Genomic DNA, 27,078 nt, shown 5'->3' with positions numbered 1-27,078 from the left:
TGATGAACAGAGTGCCTGAATTAAGCAGACCACTCTTACCCAGTCCAAAGATCAGGGCTTGATCCATCACCGTTTTTTAGCTCACTGCACCATCCCAGCTCAGAACTTGGCTATATGCAAATTAGTCTGTTCCTGTCCCAGTGCATGATGGGAACAGGGCAAACCAAACTACCAAGCCAATTCTTATACTGGGAAGGAAACAAGCTTCCGGGGACCGGTTTCTGCCATTTCAGGCATCGTCGGCCCGGCTTGCTTGAATCCTGATGGTGCAATGAGCAAGGGACTCACATCTGAGCATACCCTTCCACGCTTATGGTGGACAAAATGATTCAGAAAAGGGGGTGGTGATGAACAGAGTGCCGGAATTAAGCAGACCACTCTTACCCAGTCCAAAGATCAGGGCTTGATCCATCACCGTTTTTTAGCTTTCAATAGGGGCAGTGATCTGCTGATAGCCTTCCCTTACAATCCTAGTGTTCCCAAATAGAATTTTGTATCCATTATAAATGGGCTCCTTGAAGAAATAGGAGACACTTCCATGATCTTGGAAGGTGGGGGCGGGGGGATTGCAGGTAAAACCCCTGAATCATGTCAAACTTCTTCACAACTTAGCAATTTCTAAACTACAGCAAAGTGAGTGATTTACTCAAACAATCCTCCGCAAACAAGAACTTGCAGCTCTAAAAGACACGTCCTCGTGAAATGTGCCAGGATGAGATACTCTCGCTGGAGCGATCAATCAAATATCCGAGGTGATGTTATAGCTTTTAATCGAAAGAATGTTCCATGAATCTTAGAGAAAGGGCTGTGTTCCATGAAAATATAACATGGTGTTGACCTCAGACATACCAAGCCCCAGCAGGAATCCCACCAGCTGCGATAACTGCAGGCCAAGTTCGATTATCAGGAGAGACGTGAAGCAGATGTCCAAAGACCTGGCCAGATGATGGAGCACCGCATGATCCATAAATCTCAAGATGGCGTCCACCTGATGCAACGTAGAAAGTTGCAACGTGTGCACCATCATAATCCTGACTTAATCAGAAATGGAACACTTAATCCATGCATGTATCCTGTCTTTGGATGCTGAAAATGCTTTTGATATGGTCGAATGGAACGGTTTGCCCAAAGTTATGCAAAGATTTGGTATACATCTTAAATTCGGCGATGGGGTTATGCGAGCAGATCATTTTCCTATGGCCGAGGTCCACTTTAATAGTCATGTTTGTGATGCTTTTGATACCTTGTAGTGTTCATCCCTTTCACCTCTGCTGTTCCTTCTGGCCTTAGTGTAATTACTCTGAGATCTAACGGAGACTAGAGGTTTAGATTCATCAGATGGAGAAGTAAAATTGAGACTTTACACAGATGATATTATGGACATTGTTACCAACCTACCAGAATACATTGAAAATCATTAAAAATAAAATCAACACAGTTCAAGACGTTTTATTTGTTTATTTATTTGTAGTATTGTATAATCCAGTGTGATATCCTAAGTGGCATGGGAATGCCCAGATATGGATCCCGTGCACACTGTGTCACTGGAACCAAGCTGTACCCGGCTGATGAGCCCTAACTAGAGCAAAACTGGTCCTGGGTTGCGGGTGTTCTGGTCCAGGGAGGACCTACCTGGCAGTTTGGGCTGGACTGCTACCATTGGATGATGGTCAAGACTGATTTGCATATAGCTGGGCCCCAACTGAGTTGGCCTGGTGTGCAAAAGAACAATGGCTTGGGATGCGGCCCGAGTTATTGCCAGCGGCGGAGATCGCTTCTAGCATTTCAATCCATCCATCCCTGCTTTACACACTTTATGTTCAGAGCCGTAGACCTATGGCAGTGGCGTGCTGTACATATAAGAGATTTGCACCACATATAGAGATGTTAGCACTATGCATAATCAGCCGGCCTCGGTCTCTTGTATTATGTTTTCCCCCTTTGAGATACGCTTTCTCTTTCAAGTAGGCGTCTACCCATTGTGGGTAGTCAGTGGGTTGAACGTGCAGTTTTGACATTGATCCTTGCTTCGATTTGAAGCCAGTGGAGTCGTCTCAGCATGCGAGTGATATGCCCGATTGTTGGCGCTCATACCAAGCCTGGTGGCACCATGGTGTGTATCTTTGATATGCCTGATTGTTGGCACTTGTACCAAGCCTGGTGGCACCATGGTGTGTATCTATGATATGCCCGATTGTTGGCGGTTGTACCAAGCCTGGTGGCACCATGGTGTGTATCTTTGATATGCCCGATTGTTGGCGCTTGTACCAAGCCTGGTGGCACCATGGTGTGTATCTTTGATATGCCCGATTGTTGGCGCTCGTACCAAGCCTGGTGGCACCATGGTGTGTATCTTTGATATGCCCGATTGTTGGCGCTCTTACCAAGCCTGGTGGCACCATGGTGTGTATCTTTGATTTGCCCGATTGTTGGCGCTCGTACCAAGCCTGGTGGCACCATGGTGTGTATCTTTGATATGCCCGATTGTTGGCGCTCTTACCAAGCCTGGTGGCACCATGGTGTGTATCTTTGATATGCCCGATTGTTGCCGCTCTTACCAAGCCTGGTGGCACCATGGTGTGTATCTATGATATGCCCGATTGTTGGCGCTCTTACCAAGCCTGGTGGCACCATGGTGTGTATCTTTGATATGCCTGATTGTTGGCGCTCGTACCAAGCCTGGTGGCACCATGGTGTGCATCTTTGATATGCCCGATTGTTGGCGCTCATACCAAGCCTGGTGGCACCATGGTGTGTATCTTTGATATGTCCGATTGTTGGCGCTTGTACCAAGCCTGGTGGCACCATGGTGTGTATCTATGATATGCCCGATTGTTGGCGCTTGTACCAAGCCTGGTGGCACCATGGTGTGTATCTATGATATGCCCGATTGTTGGCGCTTGTACCAAGCCTGGTGGCACCATGGTGTGCATCTTTGATATGCCCGATTGTTGGCGCATGTACCAAGCCTGGTGGCACCATGGTGTGTATCTATGATATGCCCGATTGTTGGCGCTTGTACCAAGCCTGGTGGCACCATGGTGTGCATCCTTGATATGCCCGATTGTTGGTGCTCATACCAAGCCTGGTGGCACCATGGTGTGTATCTTTGATATGCCCGATTGTTGGCGCTCGTACCAAGCCTGGTGGCACCATGGTGTGTATCTTTGATATGCCCGATTGTTGGCGCTCGTACCAAGCCTGGTGGCACCATGGTGTGTATCTATGATATGCCCGATTGTTGGCGCTCGTACCAAGCCTGGTGGCACCATGGTGTGTATCTTTGATATGCCCGATTGTTGGCGCTCATACCAAGCCTGGTGGCACCATGGTGTGTATCTTTGATATGCCCGATTGTTGGCGCTCATACCCAGCCTGGTGGCACCATGATGTGTATCTTTGATATGCCCGATTGTTGGCGCTTGTACCAAGCCTGGTGGCACCATGGTGTGTATCTTTGATATGCCCGATTGTTGGCGCTCATACCAAGCCTGGTGGCACCATGGTGTGTATCTTTGATATGCCCGATTGTTGGCGCTCGTACCAAGCCTGGTGGCACCATGGTGTGTATCTATGATATGCCCGATTGTTGGCGCTCGTACCAAGCCTGGTGGCACCATGGTGTGTATCTTTGATATGCCCGATTGTTGGCGCTCATACCAAGCCTGGTGGCACCATGGTGTGTATCTTTGATATGCCCGATTGTTGGCGCTTGTACCAAGCCTGGTGGCACCATGGTGTGTATCTTTGATATGCCCGATTGTTGCCGCTCATACCAAGCCTGGTGGCACCATGGAGTGTATCTTTGATATGCCCGATTGTTGGCACTTGTACCAAGCCTGGTGGCACCATGGTGCGTATCTTTGATATGCCTGATTGTTGGCGCTTGTACCAAGCCTGGTGGCACCATGGTGTGTATCTTTGATATGCCTGATTGTTGGCGCTCATACCAAGCCTGGTGGCACCATGGTGTGCATCTTTGATATGCCCGATTGTTGGCGCTTGTACCAAGCCTGGTGGCACCATGGTGTGTATCTTTGATATGCCCGATTGTTGGCGCTCGTACCAAGCCTGGTGGCACCATGGTGTGTATCTTTGATATGCCCGATTGTTGGCGCTTGTACCAAGCCTGGTGGCACCATGGTGTGCATCTTTGATATGCCCGATTGTTGGCGCTTGTACCAAGCCTGGGGGCACCATGGTGTGTATCTTTGATATGCCTGATTGTTGGCGCTTGTACCAAGCCTGGTGGCACCATGGTGTGCATCTTTGATATGCCCGATTGTTGGCGCTCATACCAAGCCTGGTGGCACCATGGTGTGCATCTTTGATATGCCCGATTGTTGGCGCTCATACCAAGCCTGGTGGCACCATGGTGTGCATCTTTGATATGCCCGATTGTTGGCGCTTGTACCAAGCCTGGTGGCACCATGGTGTGTATCTATGATATGCCCGATTGTTGGTGCTTGTACCAAGCCTGGTGGCACCATGGTGTGTATCTATGATATGCCCGATTGTTGGCGCTCGTACCAAGCCTGGTGGCACCATGGTGTGTATCTTTGATATGCCCGATTGTGGGCGCTTGTACCAAGCCTGGTGGCACCATGGTGTGTATCTTTGATATGCCCGATTGTTGGCGCTTGTACCAAGCCTGGTGGCACCATGGTGTGTATCTTTGATATGCCTGATCGTTGGCGCTTGTACCAAGCCTGGTGGCACCATGGTGTGTATCTATGATATGCCCGATTGTTGGCGCTTGTACCAAGCCTGGTGGCACCATGGTGTGTATCTATGATATGCCCGATTGTTGGCGCTTGTACCAAGCCTGGTGGCACCATGGTGTGTATCTTTGATATGCCCGATTGTGGGCGCTTGTACCAAGCCTGGTGGCACCATGGTGTGTATCTATGATATGCCCGATTGTTGGCGCTTGTACCAAGCCTGGTGGCACCATGGTGTGCATCTTTGATATGCCCGATTGTTGGAGCTCATACCAAGCCTGGTGGCACCATGGTGTGTATCTTTGATATGCCCGATTATTGGGGCTTGTACCAAGCCTGGTGGCACCATGGTGTGCATCTTTGATATGCCTGATTGTTGGCACGCGTACCAAGCCTGGTGGCACCATGGTGTGTATCTATGATATGCCCGATTGTTGGCGCTTGTACCAAGCCTGGTGGCACCATGGTGTGCATCTTTGATATGCCTGATTGTTGGCGCTTGTACCAAGCCTGGTGGCACCATGGTGTGTATCTTTGATATGCCCGATTGTTGGCGCTCATACCAAGCCTGGTGGCACCATGGTGCGTATCTTTGATATGCCCGATTGTTGGCGCTTGTACCAAGCCTGGTGGCACCATGGTGTGCATCTTTGATATGCCTGATTGTTGGCGCTTGTACCAAGCCTGGTGGCACCATGGTGTGTATCTTTGATATGCCCGATTGTTGGCACTCATACCAAGCCTGGTGGCACCATGGTGTGTATCTATGATATGCCCGATTGTTGGCGCTTGTACCAAGCCTGGTGGCACCATGGTGTGTATCTTTGATATGCCTGATTGTTGGCGCTCGTACCAAGCCTGGTGGCACCATGGTGTGTATCTTTGATATGCCCGATTGTTGGCGCTCGTACCAAGCCTGGTGGCACCATGGTGTGTATCTTTGATATGCCCGATTGTTGGCGCTCGTACCAAGCCTGGTGGCACCATGGTGTGTATCATTGATATGCCCGATTGTTGGCGCTCGTACCAAGCCTGGTGGCACCATGGTGTGTATCTTTGATATGCCCGATTGTTGCCGCTCGTACCAAGCCTGGTGGCACCATGGTGTGTATCTATGATATGCCCGATTGTTGGTGCTTGTACCAAGCCTGGTGGCATGATGGTGTGTATCTTTGATATGCCCGATTGTTGGCACTTGTACCAAGCCTGGTGGAACCATGGTGTGTATCATTGATATGCCCGATTGTGGGCGCTTGTACCAAGCCTGGTGGCACCATGGTGTGCATCTTTGATATGCCTGATTGTTGGCGCTCGTACCAAGCCTGGTGGCACCATGGTGTGTATCTTTGATATGCCTGATTGTTGGCGCTTGTACCAAGCCTGGTGGCACCATTGTGTGTATCTTTGATATGCCCGATTGTTGGCGCTCATACCAAGCCTGGTGGCACCATGGTGTGTATCTATGAAATGCCCGATTGTTGGCGCTTGTACCAACCCCGGTGGCACCATGGTGTGTATCTTTGATATGCCCGATTGTGGGCGCTTGTAGCAAGCCTGGTGGCACCATGGTGTGTATCTGTAAGAGGAACGGTGGAGGGTTTGCGGTGGTGTGCTCGGACGGCATTTCATCGTGATAGGTGACTGAGAACGAATGAGTGTAGTTCATGTCTGATGTCTGCGTGAGGGATCGAAGGCTTTAGTCTCCTGAGTAAACGTTGTCGGTAGAAGACAGCGTTGGTTAGTCTGGCAATGTGGTACTTCTGGCTCAGAGTTTGGTTGATGATGAAGCCGAGAGACTTCACGTGTGGCTCTAAGGAGAAGAAGATGCCACCAGGATGAAAGGAGCGTAGCTGGTTTTGTACTAGAGGGTATTTTAAGTTGAATAAGATGAATTCCATTTTGCCAGATTATTTTTTAGAGAGGGGCAATACATCCATTCATCAGTTTCTCTAAGAAGGTTTTCAGTTTTATGATACTAGAAGGGCACCACACTTGAAGGTACAGCTGGGCATTGGCATACGTTTGTGGACCTGTTGTTTCAATATTTTCTAAATGCAAAATAAAACAAGTACTGGCAAAGTCAATTGATCTGGCCAAGACACCAGCTTTGTTTTTTCCTTTTTTGGAAGAATATGCACTAGACATGAAAAATGTAAACTTGAAAAACAGAATGCTGCTAACGAAAGGAGGTGTGCATATGTTTACAAAAGAAAGCATATAAAAGTGCCCCATCACAAATTGTTATTAAAACAAAAAAAAACATGAAATGACAGGAGAGCTGGAAGCAGAGGTTGCCTACCAGCCCTGACATTGAAGAGGTCTACTTACTAGGCAGATGTGCACAATACTGTCTGTCACAGGGAAGAGAGCCAATGGCTGAAGTCGACAGCTGATCCTTTGCCTCATGCTGTAGGTTGTTTTGGGCAGAAGTAAAAAGTAAATTGCACTTGAACGGACCAATGGGTGATGAGAGGTGACCCAGAGCCTCTCTATGTGTCTCCTTCATTTTATTATGATTTGTTTTGTAAAACACGAGCCTTAAGAGACAGATAAAGCTGTCCCTAGGCCAAACCTAAAAATGAGCAGCCCCTTTCCTAACACGATACACATCCAAAAAAGACGTAGAGGAACATCCGGGCAGACGGAAAGTCCAGAATCTCAAATATTTAGGGATCAATGAAACAAAGTCCAAAGCAACAATGACTGATAAAACTTCTAATTTTTGGAGAAAAACAAGTCAGATCTTCTCAACTACAGCTTCCTCCAGTTTCTGTTGTGCAATAGGAAGCGCGTCATCAAATGGCAAGAAGCCGCAAACGTAGCTGTGTAGTCGAAATAGATTGGATGTTTCGGTTCTAAATTTGTAATCTTGAGTCTTCACCACAGCTGTCGGCCGTCTAGCTGTTCGAAGACGCAAGCTCTGTTCTGAGGTAGCGAGGCCCTCACAAGCCCCTCACTCTTCCCTTGGCTCCAGAAACCGTACTGGGCTTCCAAAGAGCCAACAGATGCAGGGTGTCGCCATGATTGACAGCCAAGACAAGCTCTTGAAGGAGCATCTCTAGACTCTACCGGGTACTGGACACTTGGGTTGGTTGAAGGGCGTGGACGCATCCAGTAGGCACCCCCACTTGGTATGGGTCCAGAATGTCGTGACCGATAGATCGTTTGCCAAAATGGTTGTGTCCAATATTGTTTACGAGAATATCGTCCCATTGGAGGTAATGATAGACAATATTCAACCCATGAAGCGATATATTTTAAAGCGATATTATGGCCGTGAGTTTAATGCCAGACAGTATTACTGTTATCAATATTCAAACAAACTCTACATGAGACAACAAGAGACAGTAAGAAGCTACAAAAGAGCACCCCTCCCTTCCAAGGGGAGGTCTGTGAAGGAAATGGCTTCTCAGAAATGAGATGTGCCTCGAAGCCTACAAGCAGAGGTCCCCTGGTGTTGACTAGGCCCTGGGACAAACATGTGAAACCGTGTGCAGCTCACAGATTGTCATGGGACAGTCTGAGGGGAAGGACCAGGGAGGAGAAAGTCTCACATGTTATGAAAGTTGTGCATCACTGGAGGAACTTTAGAGGTCTGACCCCCGCACTCTAAGGGGCAGATTTACAACAAACTGACGCATCTGTACGGGTGTGTCAGTTTCCCTGCGCCGCCATACGAAATACTTGCGCCACCATTAATGTGGCGTATTTACAATACGGTGCACCATGGCGCGAGGATTGACAGATGTGTCAGAAATTCTGACGCATCTAATGACCCAAAAGTGACTCATCGCTGGAGTTGCTCATGAAAGTGACGCAACTCCAGCACTGCGCCACAACAGATGGGTGAGTACCATTCAAAAAGCCCTGCGTCATTCCTTACGCCTGATCTGAGCAGGCGTAGGGATCTTGACGCAGTGAAGGTGTAGAGTGACGCAGTGAAATGTTGTACATTTCACTGCGTCAGTTCTACATTGCTTTTTGCGTGGGAACGCTCACCCTGCATACATTATACCTGACGCAGGTATAATGTGACGCAGGGCTTTACAACGTGACGCATCTCCATAGATGCATCACGTTGTAAATGGGCCGCAATGTGGCACATTGTTTATGCCGCCGCTGCGTCATGAAAAGTGACGCAACTGCAGCGCAAAAGTGTTGCAAGGGGCTTGTAAATATGCCCCAGAATCTTTCTGACCGGTGATCCACGCTGCCCCTCCAACCCCACCACCCCAAGTTTAGATGAAAGATGTGCAAAAGGGCAGAGAGGAATGGTGGGAAGTAATTCACACCTAAAATGTTACCCCTTTGCTCGTGGTAACATGACTCCTTTTTGTGTTTTTTACGTAAATAAAATATGCCCCAAAAAAATCTGGAGTGTGTGTGTAAATTAGGTGGAAAAAGTTTCCCAAGCATTCCAATAGTTGGTGTCAGAGGGGTAGGAAAATGAAATTCGACATCAGAAAAAAAAAATCTGGCACATAACATTGGGGCATATTATCGAGGGGGTTTATCTCTGCTTTTTTGCTTTAATAGCCAAGAAAGCGGAGATAAAATTATCTCCCTATTACCTAGCTGTCGCTGACACCAGTTAGCGACAGCTAGTAGGAGATAGCGACCATCTTGGGCCCCACTTTGCATGTCAGTGATATTTATCACTAATGACATGAAAAGTGGGCGTGCCAAGATGTTAGCAACTGGAAACAGTCGCTAACATCGCTATCTCCTATTACCAACTTATGGAGATATTCGCGCTAAGCGCGAATATCTCCAAAAGCTAACACCTGCCCTGAGCAGTTCTTAGCCATGTTATCCAATGGGAGGTGGATAACATGGCTAAGAGCATTAGCTCGGTAATGCCTGAATATCGCGGACTTTTCAGCGATATTCATGCATTGCGGCCATTTTTTATCGCATTTGCGATAAACCTTGGTAATACCAAGGTTTATCTGCGGTAAAAATCGCCGCAGCTTAGCGGTAAAATTTTCTCTCTAACCAAGCAATAGCGATAATTATCGCTATTGCTTGGTAATATGCCCGAAAGTTTAATAAATGAAGATAGGTTTATGACTCGGCTCAGAGTGACCGTGCAGCTCCCGGGTACTATTGAATTATTGGAAATGTTCCCTATCCCGGCGCCACGGGCGGTAATCCTCCTTTGGAAGCGGGTTGAAGGCTTTGGAACATTAGACGGAGACGTCTTTCTTACCAGGAATCCGGGCCTTACTGGGAGCAGCTTTTATGCACCTGAAAAACCTGTTTCTACAAAGAGAATAATGGATGGATGAAATGCGTGCCGTCAAGCAGCCGGCCGGCTGAAAGGCTTTCTCCCTGGATGAATGGGAGGTGGGAGGGGTCATTCTGCTCGGCTGGGCTTGTTGTGCGTTTCCGCCCCCGCCCTTCCTGCTTCTCGCTGGTCTCTGGAGAACATGTTTTGGTTCCTAATCTGTCCTTTCATCTCTTTGTTTCAGCTGAGCTAGACTTGTGGGAGACACAGGAGGGTGGGGGGGGGGGGGGTGAGTGTGGGGGAGTGGGCAGGCCAGGGGGAACCAGTGTGGGGTGGCCCTGCCAGACATTATATGTGTGGAAGAAAGTCACCCTAAATCTGTGTCTGTGTCACGAATTTGCCAAATATTATAAATTTAGTAAACTTATCAAGAGCTGAGAACCAGCTGGATTTGAGACTTGCAGAGCCATGAAGTTTTTTGATTCCGTGTTTGTTTTTCTTTTTTTTTTCGGTCGAGCCTGGGCAGCGCGTGCGCTGCTCTGCGAGGCGTGCTGTATTCAGGTATGGACTTGAAGCTCCGCCCATTTTCCCGCCCATCTTTTCAATTGGCTCCTGTTACTGTCCTTGCAAAATCGTTGCTTTTCTTTTGTAATAGGCTTAGTAGTCCCTCCTTGGTACCGCCTTGCCTGCATTTGTGACCTCCCATAAGGACTGGACTTTTTACTTGTGTCGTCACACGTTCTGCTTTATAAGTTGGTGAGCACTAATTTCTTTAATGATGTTCCCCTATTCCACCCATGACATCGCAGCATACGGGATTCTTTTAGTAATGTATTTATTTAAATTACAGCGCAGTCGCCTTTAACTATAGCGGCCACGCTAATTTAATTATTTAATTTACGGCGCGGTCCGCTTTCACTTTAGCAGCCGCGCTTATTTGATTATTTATTTTACAGCACAGGCCGCTTTCACATTAGCGGGCACGCTTATTTATTTATTTAATTAACAGTGTGGGCCGCTTTCACATTAGCGGGCACGCTTATTTATTCATTTAATTAACAGTGTGGGCCGCTTTCACATTAGCGGGCACGCTTATTTATTCATTTAATTAACAGTGCGGGCCGCTTTCACTTTAGCAGCCGCGCTACAGAACCTACATTTTCTTTTTTTTTTGTACTTTGAGTCAAAGCGCCCCATGCGCACTTTCACTTTAATGTTGGGCATGTCACTTTCTTTAGACGCTGCTTACTGTAACTTGAATACAGGAGCAGCGTCTAAAGAAAGGGCCGCAGCCACCATTAAAGTTGTCATGCACTTGCGAGAATTTAAGCTATTGGCATTATAACAATGCCTTTTATATTTGTGTTGCTTTTAAAAACACATAAATAAAAGGCATTATAATTTACAATAGCAATAGCTTAAATGCTCGCAAATGCGAGACCTATTGCATTGAAAAGGCTTGTTTCCCTTTGCTTTCTGGTACTTGGAGTCACACATTTATGGGCTAAGCAGTACTACAAGTACCAGAAGGCAAAGATTGAACCTGGAATGGGTGGGATGAATAATACACCCATGGCAGCGGAAATCTTGAAAGCTTTGACACTGGAGTGGTATAGTGACAGACCTTTTATGATTTTTTACTTTCTCTCTGACAGAAATAAGTTTTCTCCAATGCACATTAATTGGAGCTTTCTCAAGAATGCTTCGGTCTAAATACTAAAATTATAGAGAGAGGTGTCAATGTTCATCTCGGGACCTGTGATTTCGTGGCTAATCAGCTGACTCAGAAACCCTTGCTCACGTTCTATTCTCCGCTTCATCATTTCACCCCAGACATTGTGTTGTCTTGTGCAAATACCTTCCTTGTCCTGTTCCTTGTACACAGCAGAGCTCTTAAGTTTATATGCAGGAACCACAGTCCCACATTCAAACTTCAGAACCACAGTCAAACTTCAGAAAAGACTCCAGCGCATACAGAACGCATCCGCACGACTCATCCTCGACATCCCTCGCCACAGCCATATATATATCAGCCCACCTGAGAAACCTGCACTGGCTCCCCATCAGCAAAAGGATCACGTTCAGGCTCCTCACCCACGCACACAAAGCTCTCCACGACATAGGCCCCGAATACCTCAACAACCGCCTCACGTTCCACACTCCAACCCGCAAACTCCGCTCTGCCAGCCTCGCCCTCGCCACCGTCCCACGGATTCGCAGAACCACCACCGGAGGAAGATCATTCTCCTACCTGGCAGCCAAGACGTGGAACTCCCTCCCCACCCACCTACGACTGACCCAGGACCACCTCACCTTCAGGAAACACCTCAAGACCTGGCTCTTCGAGCAGTTGCAGCACCCCCCCTCCCTTCAGCGCCATGAAACCCTCACGGGTAAGTAGCGCGCTCTATAAATGTATTGATTGATTACGTTTCCCAGGTCCATACGTGAGTAGAACCCCCAGCCCCAGGGTTTAGCTTTCTATTCTGGGACTTTTAGTGCTAAATTTATAATGTGATAAAAGAGGACTAAAAATCCCAGAATGCAAAGCAAGAAATTAGCACCTGGACTGGCCACTCATGCATGCACCCAGTGAATCTTGAGAACTCTGCTTGTAGTGCAGTCATGCGTGATAGAAAAGCCAGCTGTGCTCTGTGGGTTCTGGGGCTGTCCATGGCTATTACATGCCTCCTGTACATTTGATCTGGCTATGTAATCTCTCCAGCAGACCCAACAGATCATGTTGATGTACGTGCAGTGATTCATGTCCCAGACGCACCTGCTGTAATAAAAATATTCACTGTCTCTGTGTAACTCTAACTTTTTCTTCAGATTGTACCATAATGTTTCCAATATTTAGCTGTGAGCTCACACCTCTACTGTGTTGACCACTATCAGATCAGATCCAAGCACATGTGCCGGCGACTCGAGGAAGCATGGAGGAACAGTAGAACCTCAGAAGCACACACCGCCTACAGGACCGCCATCACAGAACACCACCAACTCATCAGGTCTATGAAAAGGAACTTCATCCTGGACAGAATCCTCTCCAACTCTGCAACTCCAAAGAACTCTTCAACATCATACAAGAATTCACCAAACCCCTCAGCAAAACCTCTGATGTCCCTCCCTCCCAGGACCTCTGCAACAAACTCAGCTCCTTCTTCCACCACAAGATCAGGACACTCTACGACAACTTCATCGAACAGACCAAGGCACCGACCCAACACCTGCCACCAGCCACGCCACTCAGCCGACCATCGTCATCTGGACACCTGTCACCATAGAAGACACCACAAAGACCATGAGGAGCATACACTCTAGAGCACCCACCAACCCCTGCCAGCCACACACCTTCCAGCTGCCTCCGCCATCACACCAGAACTACGATGGGCAATCAACTGCACCCTCAAAACAGGCTCATTCCCTGATGACTGGAAACTTGCAGAAGTTAGACCCCTCCTCAAGAAACCCTCCGCAGACCCGACATACCTCAAGAACTACAGACACATCTCTCTCCTCCCCTTTGCCGCCAAAAGCACCAAAAAGATCTTCAACATCCAGCTCACAAACTTAATTTAATCCAGCATGATCCTCGACACATCTCAATCCAGCTACCGCAGCAACCACAGCACCGAGCCTGCCCTCCTAGTCGCCACGGACGACATCTGCACACTCCTCGACCGAGACCACATTCTGCTAGACCTCCCAGCAGCCTTCAACACCATCTCCCACCACACACTAGCCGCTAGACTCCATGACGCCAACATACAGAGAACTTCCCTGGACTGGACCCGCTCCTTCCTCGTCCACCGAACGCAAAGAATAAGACTCCTGCCTTCCTACTCTGAACCCTCAAAGATCAGATACTGAGTACCCCAAGGATCCTCCCCCAGCCCCATGCTCTTCAACATCTACATGGCTCCTCTCGCAGCCATCGTAAGAAAACACAGACTCAGCATAATAGCCTACGCCGACGACACCCAGCTTATCCTCTCCCTCACCAAGGAATCCGACATCACCAGGGACAATTTCCATGAAGGAATGAAGGACATTGCATCCTGGATGAGCAGCAGCTGCCTGAAGCTCAACTCAGAGAAAACGGAAGTCCTCATCCTCTGATCCACCCCCTCCGCTTGGGACAGCACCTGATGGCCCCTCCCCCTCTGTAAAACCCCACACCCATGGATCACGCCTGCAACCTCATCATAATACCCGACTCCTCACTCACCATGAACCGACAGATTAACACTGTATGCTCCACGTGCTTCAGCACCCTCCGCATACTCCGAAGAACCTTCAAATGGATCCCCCCTAAATCCAGGAAGACCGTCACCCACGTAGTCATCACCAGCAGACCACGGGAATGTCCTCTACGCCAGAATCAACAAATCTCTACTCCACAAACTCCAGACTGTCCAGAACGCCGCAGCCAGACTTGTCCTAAGCATCCCATGACAAGACCACATCACCCAGCACCCACGAAACCTTCGCTGGCTCCCGTCGAAAAAAGAGCGACCTTCAATGTGCTCACTCACACCTACAAAGCCCTCCACAACACCAGACCCCAATACCTCAACTTAAAGAATCTCCTTCTACGCCCCCAAGAGAAACCTCGGCACCGCCGACCTAGCCTTCCCCGCATCTACCGAGCCAGAACAGGAGGCAGATCCTTCTCCTATATCGTAGCCAAGACCTGGAACAAACTCCCCCTCAGCATCAGACGAACCCCCACACTGCAAGCCTTCAGGAAACGTCAAGTTCAGGCTCATCGGATGACCGGAGCTGCCTGAAACCCCCTCAACCCCCAGTGCCTCGAGACCCTCACGGGTGAGTAGTGCGCTCTACAAATCCCTAATTGATTGATTGATTGAGTGCAAGGGTGCAAAAACCAACTTTAAAAGGGGGGCTATACACTAAATGACATCACAATAGATCTCAAATCCCAATTTGACATAATCAATTTAAACTATTCTGGAATAGCCCATAATTGGAGATGGCTAGAGGTGCAGGACTAAATAAGAGACCTGTTTTGAATCCTAAAATGCAACAGCCCCTTCCCAAACCCCTAGCTGTCGGAAGAGTCTCCCCATAGGACGCAGGTAGCCAAGGACCAGACACGAGGAGCTGGTCCGGGCCATGATTGTCTCTTTTTTAATCTTGTGTTTGTTAATCTGAATTTATCATGAAGTCTCAGGACAGACACAAGGACGCGAAGGAAGTCTGGAGGGGTAACTGGCACATGGTCACTGGACAAGGCCCCTCCATCCTAGAAGAAATGGTTACCCCGTACAAAGCCTTGAGGTCCCTGCGATCGGACAGTGAACGACTGGCGAATGTTCCCAAGTTTAGGAGGGCACGTACCGGAGGCCGTCGTTTCTCAGTAAAGGCAGCCTCCCGATGGAACTTGCTCCCCCGCAGCCTGCGATTGGAACCCTGCTACCTTCGCTTTCGCAAACAACTTAAAACGCTGCTTTTCCCCAAATAAAGAGTTCCGCTCCTCCTTTCTCCCCTTTTTTTTCCCCTCTTAGCCAACCTACAGTTTATAGCGCGGGGATGCCCTCGGGTCACCAGGCGCTCTACAAATCCTTAAATAATAATAATAAAATAATATGGCCCTGGATGGACCTCCGTCCCAAACCAAAGCCCCAGAGCCGAAGACCCCTCGTCTTTCTATCAAATACAGTGATGCAGTCGCCAGCTTCACTAGCGCCACGATTGTGACGGAACCACTCTAACCGCCCCAGCATCCAAGTGACTAGCTGAATGAGCGTCATGTTCACAAACGTCATCATGTTCTACGTTGGTCTCTCTTCTCAGTGGAAACTTGGGTGAAGTGTTTTACGTTTGATACCTGTTGACTGGGCCTTGACTTGAAGACTCGGGACATAGTTATCCAGTAGTTGCGTCGCACTCGCAGCACGCAAAGGGGTGGAAGCACGACGCAACTACTAAGTGCAATTTGTCATAGACCTAGGAATGCCCCAAAACTACTACGCCTCCCCAGGTGAGGCGTACAAGGAGAAATATGTTTATTTCTCCTCATTTTTTCCTCTTTCTAAGTGTGCTGCAGCACACCTAGCCGGAGGAAATTATCCCTGCGGATTGTTTTTCCTGCGCAAAAACAATCCTACTTACAGCGCAGGCACCCTTGCACCATGATGCAAGAGAGCCTGTGTTGGCGCTAGCAGCACATTGAGCATCAGCACTGGGAAAAGACAGAAAAGCGCTGTATAATGTTAAATACGGTGCATTCCGGCCCTTTCCCTGTCACGCAGCGCTGCAAGGTGGCTTAATGTGCTGCACGACTGTTTGATAAATATGTCGGGCAGTTAGATGCAGTTGTTAACACAGTGGAGCAAAAAAAATGAGCGGTAACCAAGCTACCAAAGGTTTGTTGTTCATATGGTGAATTTTTACAGCACATGTGGAAAACATATGGTTGTGGGACGGTAATACCACACTCCGCACAGTTATGGCCACAGATGCTTCTGACAGCTAAATGCTGCTGCAGTAGCGGCTGCCAATGAACGGGGGTTGTGGGACGGGGGAGCGGAGGGGGGAATAAAAAATTAAATATAATGACTTGCCTGGGTGCCGGCAGCCGCAGCCTCTCCTCCATTGTTTTCTAAGAGCCACAACAAGATGCACACAGCATCCCAGAATCCCCTGGCCAACCACAGCGCTGCAATACAGGGTTGTGATTGGTCTGAGCGCTGTGGTTCAGAGTTCAGATGGGGACCGACAGGCTGTGCTTGTTCCCCACCAGGCTGTGTAATGTAGCCTGATGAGGAACATGCAAAGTGCGCATGACTTTTTGGCCTCCTGCGCACTTAAGAGTGTGCTTAACACTCCTCCGCCCTGGTCCATGCTCTGGCCAAACCCTGCACCTAAGCAGGACGAAAAACTAAAGTGATAACCTTAGTTATTATGATTTTAGTCTTCCTTTTTAAAGTGCTGACAGAGCAGTGGGGCGACGCTCTTCCGCCTTAGCGGAGGAGCCACCACTGTGCTACTTTTGTAAGGAGGCAGAAAGGATAGGGGGTAACCCGTCCCCAACATCAAGGAGGAATCCTCTAGATGCTGCAGGAACAGTTGCCGGTAACTCTGTCACGGACACAGCCATTACCGCTATAATTACGGCCAGGCTTGTGATTGGTCCATAAACGAGTTGCTTTCAATTATAGTTTTTTGTATGAATTGTTCTTATTCTGATAGCTTATTATGCAGTCTTTCATTTCTGATTTTTGTTGATTTATGGTAATTGTCCTTAATGATTTCCAAAGGCCATGGTTTTGATGCCCCTGAGGTCTGGTTTGTGCTTTATAAAAACTCAACACTAAATTAATACATTCTCTTCTCCTCTCTCATCTCATCTCTTCCCCCCCCTCCCTTGTCTTCTGGATTCCTTCTCTCCTCCCCTTCTTTCCACTTTCCTTCCTGCCTCCCTTCTCCCTGGGTACCAGTCTCTCGGTAAGATCGACTCCATTGAAGGGAAGGAGATGGAGATGATGGACCGGCTGCACAACCTGTCACAGGAGGTGGCATCCTTGCGCAACAAGATGGAGGCCAACCGGCGGAACGCCACCGAGGCTTTAAACAAGGCGACCAAAGCTCTGTCCGCGGCGGGGAAGCTGGACAAGGTGAGAGGCTGAGCTCGTTCACTCATACCTGTGTCTTGTCAAAGTAGAGAATTATGTGCCAGGTGTGCCCAAGTATGTCTCAGAAGCTGTGATAGACTTGCACTGGTCCTCAACAGACACCAGTAAACAAACTTCCAGCCCCGCCTCCTGAACCATTGGCTGCTCCCTCAGTGAACCGGCCAATGGGCTCCATCTATCCTACGCCATTTCTGAACTGTTCCTCCTCTGACCCTAAGCACTCAGAGACCTCTTCACATTCTCCACCTGAGATGGTCATCTACTCGACATTGCACTAACCAATAAGTGCCCATAACTACCAGTCAACAAAGCACCTCCCCCAGCACAAGTCTCAACCAACAAACTTAGGGCCATATCAGAAAAAACGGCGATAATTATCGCAAAGCGTACTTAGCTCTAGGATAATTATCGCTGGCTAACGCTGGATTCTATCGCGGAGATAGCGTGCTATCAGCAACGCTTATCTCAAAGCGATAGAAATCCAAGCTTTAGCTACGAAACTGTGCGATTATTGCTGGGAATCCAGCGATAATCGCACTGGGACAGACGATACCTTGCTGATAGGGCAGGGTGGACTTAGCCATAATATCCACCTCCCATTGGATATTATGGCTAAGTCAGCTTTGAAGCAGGCGTAATGAAATCTGCATTAAGCGCGGTTAGCGCTACTTTTAACATCGCTAAGCAGGTTTGCGATATCCTTGTTGATTGGAGATATGTCGGTTAGCGAAATTCTCCATGGAAGTTTGGCAAGGTACGCCCACTTTGCATCTCATTAGAGATGCAAAGCTGGGCGTTGGGGGAAAGGGCGCTAAGGCAAGGATTCACGCGATAGCGTGACCTTGCTGATAAGGCGATATAATGATCACCGCTTTTCTCTCGAAAACGGATGCAGAAGCTGTGAAAATTGTTTTACGCCGCCTTGATGATATGCCCTCACTTCTTGTAGAACTCTGAGCCAGTATGCACCCAGGAAGGAACATCTCTCCGACCTAAACTATTCCATTCCACAGGGACCCCCCATCTCTGCCCTCGCCGGGTTCCCCTCACCTAGCATGCTCCCACCCAAAAACTCATCCTCCTCATCAATACCGGCCAGAAATGTCTTCCCAACTTTCAGCTACCAATTAATCCTTACCCCTGACTTAGTAAACTGTTTCATTCCTGTGAACAAATTCCCCAATCCTCCCCAGCCCCTTTGGTCTCACCCATCAATGTTTGTAACCAGGACACCCCCTCAGCCCATCATTCTATTGTAGCCTCACCAAGTAATACTGCATTGGTTTTGGTAACCTTTTGTAGTACACTTAAATCTTAACTGCACCGGATGAGTGCATTATAGAAAACTCAGAATTAAGAAATTAATCTTCTTGAGAATCTGTGCTGATGCAATAAAAATGATCTATTTGGAGGGTGGGTATGTACGTCATTGAATTAATTTAAATGTATTTACCTGGTACATGGGATCGCCTAGACCAACAACACCGAGCCCATTTCTGTTATCCAGATAAGAGCAACGGTTAACATTACCCAGCCCAACCAGCTCTCATTTTGCCAGCCTCAGAGGGATGGAAGGCTGAGTCAGCCCTGGCAACATTTCAATCACAAAACTCTCTGCAGCCAGCAGATCAAGAAACTGAGCTTTTGTAGGGCTCAGACGACATATGTCTATTCATCATGTTCCAAAGAGGTTTTTTTTCTTTTTCTTTACAAGCAAGTAGCCGCCTACCATGGGCATTGTTTTAGCTTTCAGTTGTTCAGTTGTTAAATATATTGATATACAACTGTAATAATACGTTGTAACAACAAGCTGCTCCTTCAGAAAATAACAAGTCTCCAAATCTATGTTGCTATTTGGCTTACTACTTTATATGAAAGTGCCCCCCAAGTCTCCAACCAGTCGATCCGCATGCTACCACTAGCTCCCAGACACCTTCAGAGTAGCTCACAGCCTTGAGTTCATTTTTAAATATGCACAAGGTCATATTTTCCTTTTAAAGTTAAGGGGAGGCTGTGTTTGTTTTACATTATTACCATCAGGCTGCAGACAGCAGAGCCTGATAATGAGCAGTGCTACACCGAGATTTATAACCCAGGTTGAGGCTGGGGCACAGACCTCATACCTGAGGTGAACAACTGAAGCACTGAGGTAATTAACTCTTAAACAAAACTCCTTGCCAACTCAATATTGGAGCTGCGATCAAAATGATGTTTCTGAATGCTTTTAAATGGAAGAAATTTAAAATGGGAAGTTACCTTAATGATTAGGTTAAAACTTCATTTCAATTTTCTCCCATTTCAAAGTGTCACATTTACAAACAGCAGGCCCCTTACTAGGCCTGGGGGGTGTACTCCGTTCCGTTCGCAGAGTTTGCGTAGTTTTCTGCACTCCACGCTCTGTAGACTACAGAAAACTCTGGTCAGCAGAGTTTTTCCCTGGTCGCGAGCAGTAAGTTTGCGAGCTCGAGCTGCCACTCGGGTAGGATTTCTACCCGAACGGCAGGAAGACAAGCGCGAACAGCAGTTCCCACTTCACTCCGCCACTTACGGAGCTCCACTAAGTTTTTTTGTAACTTTGCGGAGTTCCGCGTACCAAAACTCTGCAAACTACGCCCAGGCCTACGGGCTTACTCCCAGTGGCCAGTAGACATTGTGCCATAAGTAAAATGGAAAAATGCAGCCATTTTTGGAAATGAAAGAAATTTAAAGTGCAGAAAAATGTTCCATATTATGAACTTTTTTGCAGATTATGTTTCTGCACTTTAAATTTCTCCCATTTAAAAGAAGATTGTATGTTTGACTTATACATGTAACGGTGCTACACATGGGTCCTGTGCTGCAAGTACATCATAAACAGGTTCTCAGTCACCCATACAAATATATCTCATTCATAGGTGCACAAGTTCATACATCCCCAAAGACCGCGCTCTCAGCAGCGTTGCCATAGTGCCCTCAGTCAAAGTATTTTGTTCAAACCATAGTGTCTGGCTCTATGAACATTAGACTTGAAGTTAGTGAAGCTGGGCGCGGGGGTGACTAGCAACAATGCACTGGTTGTTTAGCCTTCAGTAGCTCACAATGATTTTCACTGATCAGAAGTAGCTCTCACTACAGAAAATGTTGGCGACCCCTGTCCTAGAACTTAAAGCCAAATATATTGGGGGCTCGGTTCTGGTGCTCCTTCCACGCTCAACACTTTAATTTACTTAGAAAAGAATGGGATAGAGTTTATGCATACTCCCTCACAGATCATGGGATGTGCATCCACATCTCAAAGGCGAAACAGATGTGTTGCCTCGCTGGCAGTGATACATCAATGAATACTTCAAGTCAAGTATACCAACAAGCATTCGCAATGCAATAGGTCTTGCATTACTGATAGTTTGAGGTATTGGCATTGCAAATAATAATGCAATGTCAATAGCTCATACTTTCAGTAATGCCAGACCTATTACATTGCTAATGCTTGTGTAGTGAGCCAGGAACCAGCATTATATGTCTCAGTGCAGTACCGCAAGCTGCTCCCAGAGGTCCCCAGTGAGCAAGGCACCAGCACTGCATGTCTAGGTGCAGTACCGCAAGCTGCTCCTAGAAGTCCCTAGTGAGTATCATAAACTACCTAAGCGAAACACAGCTGCATGGAATATGAGCAATTTTATGTTTAAAGTCGTAAGGACGTGGTGACATCAATGCACAGCTGATGATCCACTATCACAAAACAAGCACGCCCATGTTCAGGTAAAAGAAAAGCACTTCCGCCATATCCCATCTGAGGCCGCCGTGCTGCTTAAATTTTAAAAAAGTGTTGTGCGAGAGAGAGAGAGAGCGTGTCTTGCCGGCAACAGCAGGCAGAAGAAAGCCAATTAAGAAAATAGTGCTACCAGGCTTTAATTAAAGCATACGTGTAACAACCAAAGTAAAAGGGCCCATGGGACCTCTTTGGGTCACATATGGTACTGCACCCTGCAGAAGATATGATGACTGCACCCAACCCATACCCATAATGCATTGCATGCAAGACAGTACTAGGAGTACATTCAAAGAGCTATGTCCATATATACAATTAGTAGCTTAAAATGTGGCAAAAGAATTAATACATTAATTTTGGATTAGGTTGTACTCTGTGTGGAGCTGATGAAGGGAAATTTATAGACGGTTTCATATAAATGTGAGATGTTCTAGTGAGATAAGTAACCACTGCCAGCCTAGCTTAGAACCAAGTGTGTGTCCTGCCTGAAGCCTTTTAAAAAAATAGTGCCTTGAGGCTGTAATTAAAACCTAGCGAGTAACAACACATGTAACAGGGTGTGTCCTCATGGGAGGTTACAATAAGAGACAAGGCTGTACTAAGGAGGGACTACGAAGCCCATTGACCAATGAAAACCCACCATTTACAAAGGATAGGCGGAAAGTGGGTGGAGCTTTATGCCCATATCCTGAATACTTTACAAAGAAGAGAGACCCACACTTCACGTTATTTTAACAAGTATCATTCAAAAGAAATGAACCAACTTTATCATGTTCATCTCGGCGATTATTTACGCCTTTTAATCGTATTTTTAGAATAAACAAAAATGTTTATACCAGGAAGAGAAAGCGTTCTTCACAAACATAGCCACAAAAATAAGTTGTCTGAGTTGTGCAACAACCTATGTGTAACAAGAGTGAAACAAACAATTCATACGATTCATTTCATAGTACAACGTAGTGTTCAAAACGGTTCTAAAACAAGTGAAAACAGATTGAAAAAATCTTATAAGTGAAAAACGATATCAAAATTATTTAAAATGGACAACAATACATAAACACATTTTTCAAAAATACTAGATTGTCATAAATCACAAGAAGTACTCAGTATAAGTCACTAGAGATACTCAATAAACAATTAATGCCAACAATAATTGCAAAAAAGGTTATCCCCTGTATGAACAATATTTTCAAGGATCTAGGATTTAATCCTTTTTGCCGACGCGTTTCGAGTGTGGGTCTCCAGTACCCAGACTCTCATCAGGGCCGATTTAATCGTTTTTCAGTCTTTTGTCCTATTGATGGAAAAACAAATTGTGCATGCTTATTAAAGGGGCTTCCTTTCACCTTCTCAGTTTCTTAACATGATTCATCTCTAGGTGCCTTACCTCGGGGGTGCGGAGGAAAAGGTCACACTTGGAGCTTGTTATTGGAACTGTGTACACGCTTCTAAAATGAAGATTGTTGTATATTTATTAGTTACAATGATCCAACAATCGTCCCTACTAATAAAGATTAAAAGGCAGAAGTCGGGGCAGGGGTTCCTACCTGGCGCGACGTGCTTCCAAAATTCAATGAGGGTAACTATTTCCTTCCCTCGTCTTTTTGAAGGACGCGATCACTCATGGTATCATTTTCCTTCTGTGAAAAGAGTGACCAGAAATGCCATTGTTGTGTCTATCTCCGTGTTTAAGTGTGACGACCGTGAAGCTAATGGGGAGGCCACTGGTCTACTCACCGATTGTTTTCTTTACATTTGGACGCGGTGTCTCTCACCCGCCCTCTTACGCGGTTACGATTTCTCCGCTGCAGATCTGCAACAAAGGACGGCCCGTTAGGGACGCTGTGTATGAAGCAAGTAATGCGATCTATTGCTAAAAGCGGAGCCCGGCTTACCTATTTCTTCCGCGTGTTATCTCTCAATGAACCCCGTCTGTCTGAGTCACCAGTGTGGGTCAAGCAAGCTGTCGCCTGTACGTTTCTTTAAAACAACTTGACCAATCAGGTGTTTGCAGTGCGGTAAAGCCACAGAGGTGCATTCTGGGAGTTGTAGTGAATTGAACAGCTGGTTGTCGTTAAAGTCTGTTCAGTTCACTCATTGAGTTGAGTCCTTTGTTGATACTATCGAACCTCATTATTAGGTACGCTTCCTTGCGTAACAGCGCTTGTTCTACATTTGGAGATCGGTGTTTTGGATCAACGCTTGTTAGCACTGTCCAAGTAAAATCGGTCTCCTTGTGGTTGGAAGCTACAAAATGGTCGACCATTGGGGCATTTGGTACTCTTTTCTTAAGTCGTGATCGGTGTTGTGAAATTCGAATGTTAACTTGTTGGCACGTTTTGCCGATATATACTTTATTACAAGCACACTGTACTGCATATACAACATTCTTGCTTCTGCAATTTGTATGCATCTCATGTCTCCATTTGATGCCGTTATGGCAAAATTAATTTCCTTCTATAGTACTGCTGCAGGCGACACACATACCGCATTTGTGGTGTCCAGTGATGGGTTTTAATTTCCACTGTGATATAAGGTCACTCTTGGGTTTAGGGACATAACTGTCTGCCCGAATGATTTGTTGGCCAATGCTGGGATTTTTTCTCATGGCAAATATTGGCCTTTCCAAAGGGTGTTCAAGTCCCTCTAGTAGGTGCCAGTTTCTGAGGATTATTTGCCTGAATTTATTGGTATGCGCCCCATAGGTGGTGACACAGACCAATTTATTTAGTTCCTTTTTAGATTTTATTTTTAGGAGCTCCTCCCTCGGGGTATACCTCGCTCTTTTTGTTGAATGCTTCAGCAATTTTTTTGGGTAACCTCTCTTGTTCATTTCCTCACAAAATGTGGCTGCATGTGTGTCAAAATTAGTTATTTCAGAACAATTTCTTCTGATCCTCAGTAACTGACCATAAGGTAAATTTTGTTTCAGACATTGGGGATGTGCACTCTTATAATGTAAAATGGTATTTTTGTCAGTCTGTTTTTTAAATAAAGAGGTTGAAAACCTGTCTCCTTCGATGCCTACTTCCACGTCCAAAAAGGTCATTTTCTTATTGCTTGATTCAATTGAAAACTTTATGTCTGAGTGACGTGCATTCAACCAACCATAAAAGTTATCAAGTTGTGCCTGGCTCCCCTGCCACAGGAGCCAGATGTCATCAATATACCGTGCCCACTGTTTTATATTGTCACTGAAGGGGTTGTTCCTATAAATGAATTTTTCCTCGTACTGGGCCATGTACAACACCGCCATATCCGGCGCATAGGGACAGCCCATGGCCGTACCCTTGATCTGAATAAAAAACTCATTTTCAAATTTGAAGTAATTGCTTCTCAAAGAAATTTCTGCCAATGATATAATGAAAGCAGTGGGTACCCTGTGGGGTCTCTCCCGCTGCTCAAGATAAAATTCCATTACTTCAAGGGCTTCATCCTGGGGGATCTGTGTATATAATGAATTGACATCCATTGTGGTCATCAACTCATTCTCTGCATCAAATGTCATATCCTGTAATTTATTAATGATATCGATTGTATCCCTCAGGTAAGATTTGACCTGGGATAAAAAAGGTTTCAAAAAGAAATCAATATATTTGGAAATTGGTTCCAATGCGGAATCACATCCAGAGACGATGGGTCTCCCGGGGGGTGTCTGTTGGTTTTTGTGAATCTTCGGCAAGAAGTATAGAACTGGCGTTCTTGGTGACTTTTTGTTAAGAAATTCGAACTCTTTAGGACCCAGGAAACCATCCTCTAGTCCTTGTTTAGTTAATTTGGCGATCTTACTTTGAATTTCAAAAACAGGATCTTCTTTAACAGGTCTATACCAATCCATGTTATCTACATGTGCCCTGCCTTCAGACAGGTACATTGTACGTGGCCAAATTACCACCGCACCCCCCTTGTCCGCTTGCTTGATTACAATTGAGGTATCTGCTTTAAGGTCTTGGATGGCCGTCAGTTGGTTCTTACTAATATTGTGATGCATGAAGCTCCTACTTTTTTCTAGCTTTGTGAGTGACGATAGTACCGCCTGCTCAAAGGCGTATATTTGTTTGGGTATATTTGACGTTGGCAAGAATTTAGATTTTACTCTTAGTTCAGTGGTTTCCCTATTTGGAGTGGGTTCAGAACCGGCAAAGAAGGCTTTCAGTCTAATTTTTCGACAAAATTTAATCGCCTCTAGCTTGAGTTTGGTGAAGTCTGTTCTTCTAGTAGGTACAAATTTTAAACCCAAGCTCAAGATTGTTTTTTCATCTGTTGTTAAAGTTTTTTCGGAAAGGTTAACAATTGTAGAGGTATCTAATTGTTGTAGTTGTTGTAATATCTGTTTCTCGTGCGCATCTCCCATGGCTGTTTGAAGCCCTTTTTAGTCTGTCCCCCTTGTCTGTCTTGTCTGGACTCAGGTGAAGACCCCGACGATGAGGTCGAGGAAAAGGTGGTGAACCTTGTTTTTGATCTTCCCTGATAGGAATTTAAGGCCCTTTTTGACTCTGCTGTTGTGTAGTAGTCCTCCTTTAAGAACGGATACACTTGGTCAAGCTTGAATGACTTTGAGTCTCTTTCGAATTGAGAGGTTTTAGTGTTGATAGTGATGTCTTTAAAAGTTTGTATTTCTTTTTCAATCTTCTCTAATAACGCTTTGGCCTCAGTGTCTGTCTTGTTATCAGCAATGGCCTTTATTAAATCAGCAATCTCTTGTTCTTCCTGACTGCATAGGCGTTGGGCCGTCTCTATAGTATGAAACCATAAGGTCCCTACTACATTTTGTATTGATGTAGCTGAAACCTTTTTTGTATTCTGTGTCCTCGACAAAAATCACAGGGATATTTTTAACTTGTAAACCCCATGGTATGGTGCCTGCCCGCAGGTGCTGCAGAAGGAAATACCCATGTCTGACAGACGGGGTTCATTGAGAGATAACACGCGGAAGAAATAGGTAAGCCGGGCTCCGCTTTTAGCAATAGATCGCATTACTTGCTTCATACACAGCGTCCCTAACGGGCCGTCCTTTGTTGCAGATCTGCAGCGGAGAAATCGTAACCGCGTAAGAGGGCGGGTGAGAGACACCGCGTCCAAATGTAAAGAAAACAATCGGTGAGTAGACCAGTGGCCTCCCCATTAGCTTCACGGTCGTCACACTTAAACACGGAGATAGACACAACAATGGCATTTCTGGTCACTCTTTTCACAGAAGGAAAATGATACCATGAGTGATCGCGTCCTTCAAAAAGACGAGGGAAGGAAATAGTTACCCTCATTGAATTTTGGAAGCACGTCGCGCCAGGTAGGAACCCCTGCCCCGACTTCTGCCTTTTAATCTTTATTAGTAGGGACGATTGTTGGATCATTGTAACTAATAAATATACAACAATCTTCATTTTAGAAGCGTGTACACAGTTCCAATAACAAGCTCCAAGTGTGACCTTTTCCTCCGCACCCCCGAGGTAAGGCACCTAGAGATGAATCATGTTAAGAAACTGAGAAGGTGAAAGGAAGCCCCTTTAATAAGCATGCACAATTTGTTTTTCCATCAATAGGACAAAAGACTGAAAAACGATTAAATCGGCCCTGATGAGAGTCTGGGTACTGGAGACCCACACTCGAAACGTTGGTTCATTTCTTTTGAATGATACTTGTTAAAATAACGTGAAGTGTGGGTCTCTCTTCTTTGTAAAGCATTTATTGGGCCCAACCCCACTTCAGTCCATAGGGCCA

General features: G+C 46.4%; 1 protein-coding gene across 1 annotated transcript in view; it reads left to right on the top strand.

Annotated features, from left to right (window-relative positions):
- LOC144782452 (laminin subunit beta-1-like) overlaps positions 1-27,078 on the top strand; it is a 385,361-nt gene that overhangs the window by 344,384 nt on the left and 13,899 nt on the right. Inside the window, exon 33 of the mRNA XM_078661828.1 lies at positions 17,415-17,591. Coding sequence (XP_078517954.1) covers positions 17,415-17,591 — 177 coding nt within the window. The remainder of the gene's footprint in view (positions 1-17,414; positions 17,592-27,078) is intronic.

Source organism: Lissotriton helveticus, chromosome 9 (assembly GCF_964261635.1).
Source record: "Lissotriton helveticus chromosome 9, aLisHel1.1, whole genome shotgun sequence".
Lineage (NCBI taxonomy): Eukaryota > Metazoa > Chordata > Amphibia > Caudata > Salamandridae > Lissotriton > Lissotriton helveticus.
This window is presented reverse-complemented; position numbering and strand designations above follow the sequence as displayed.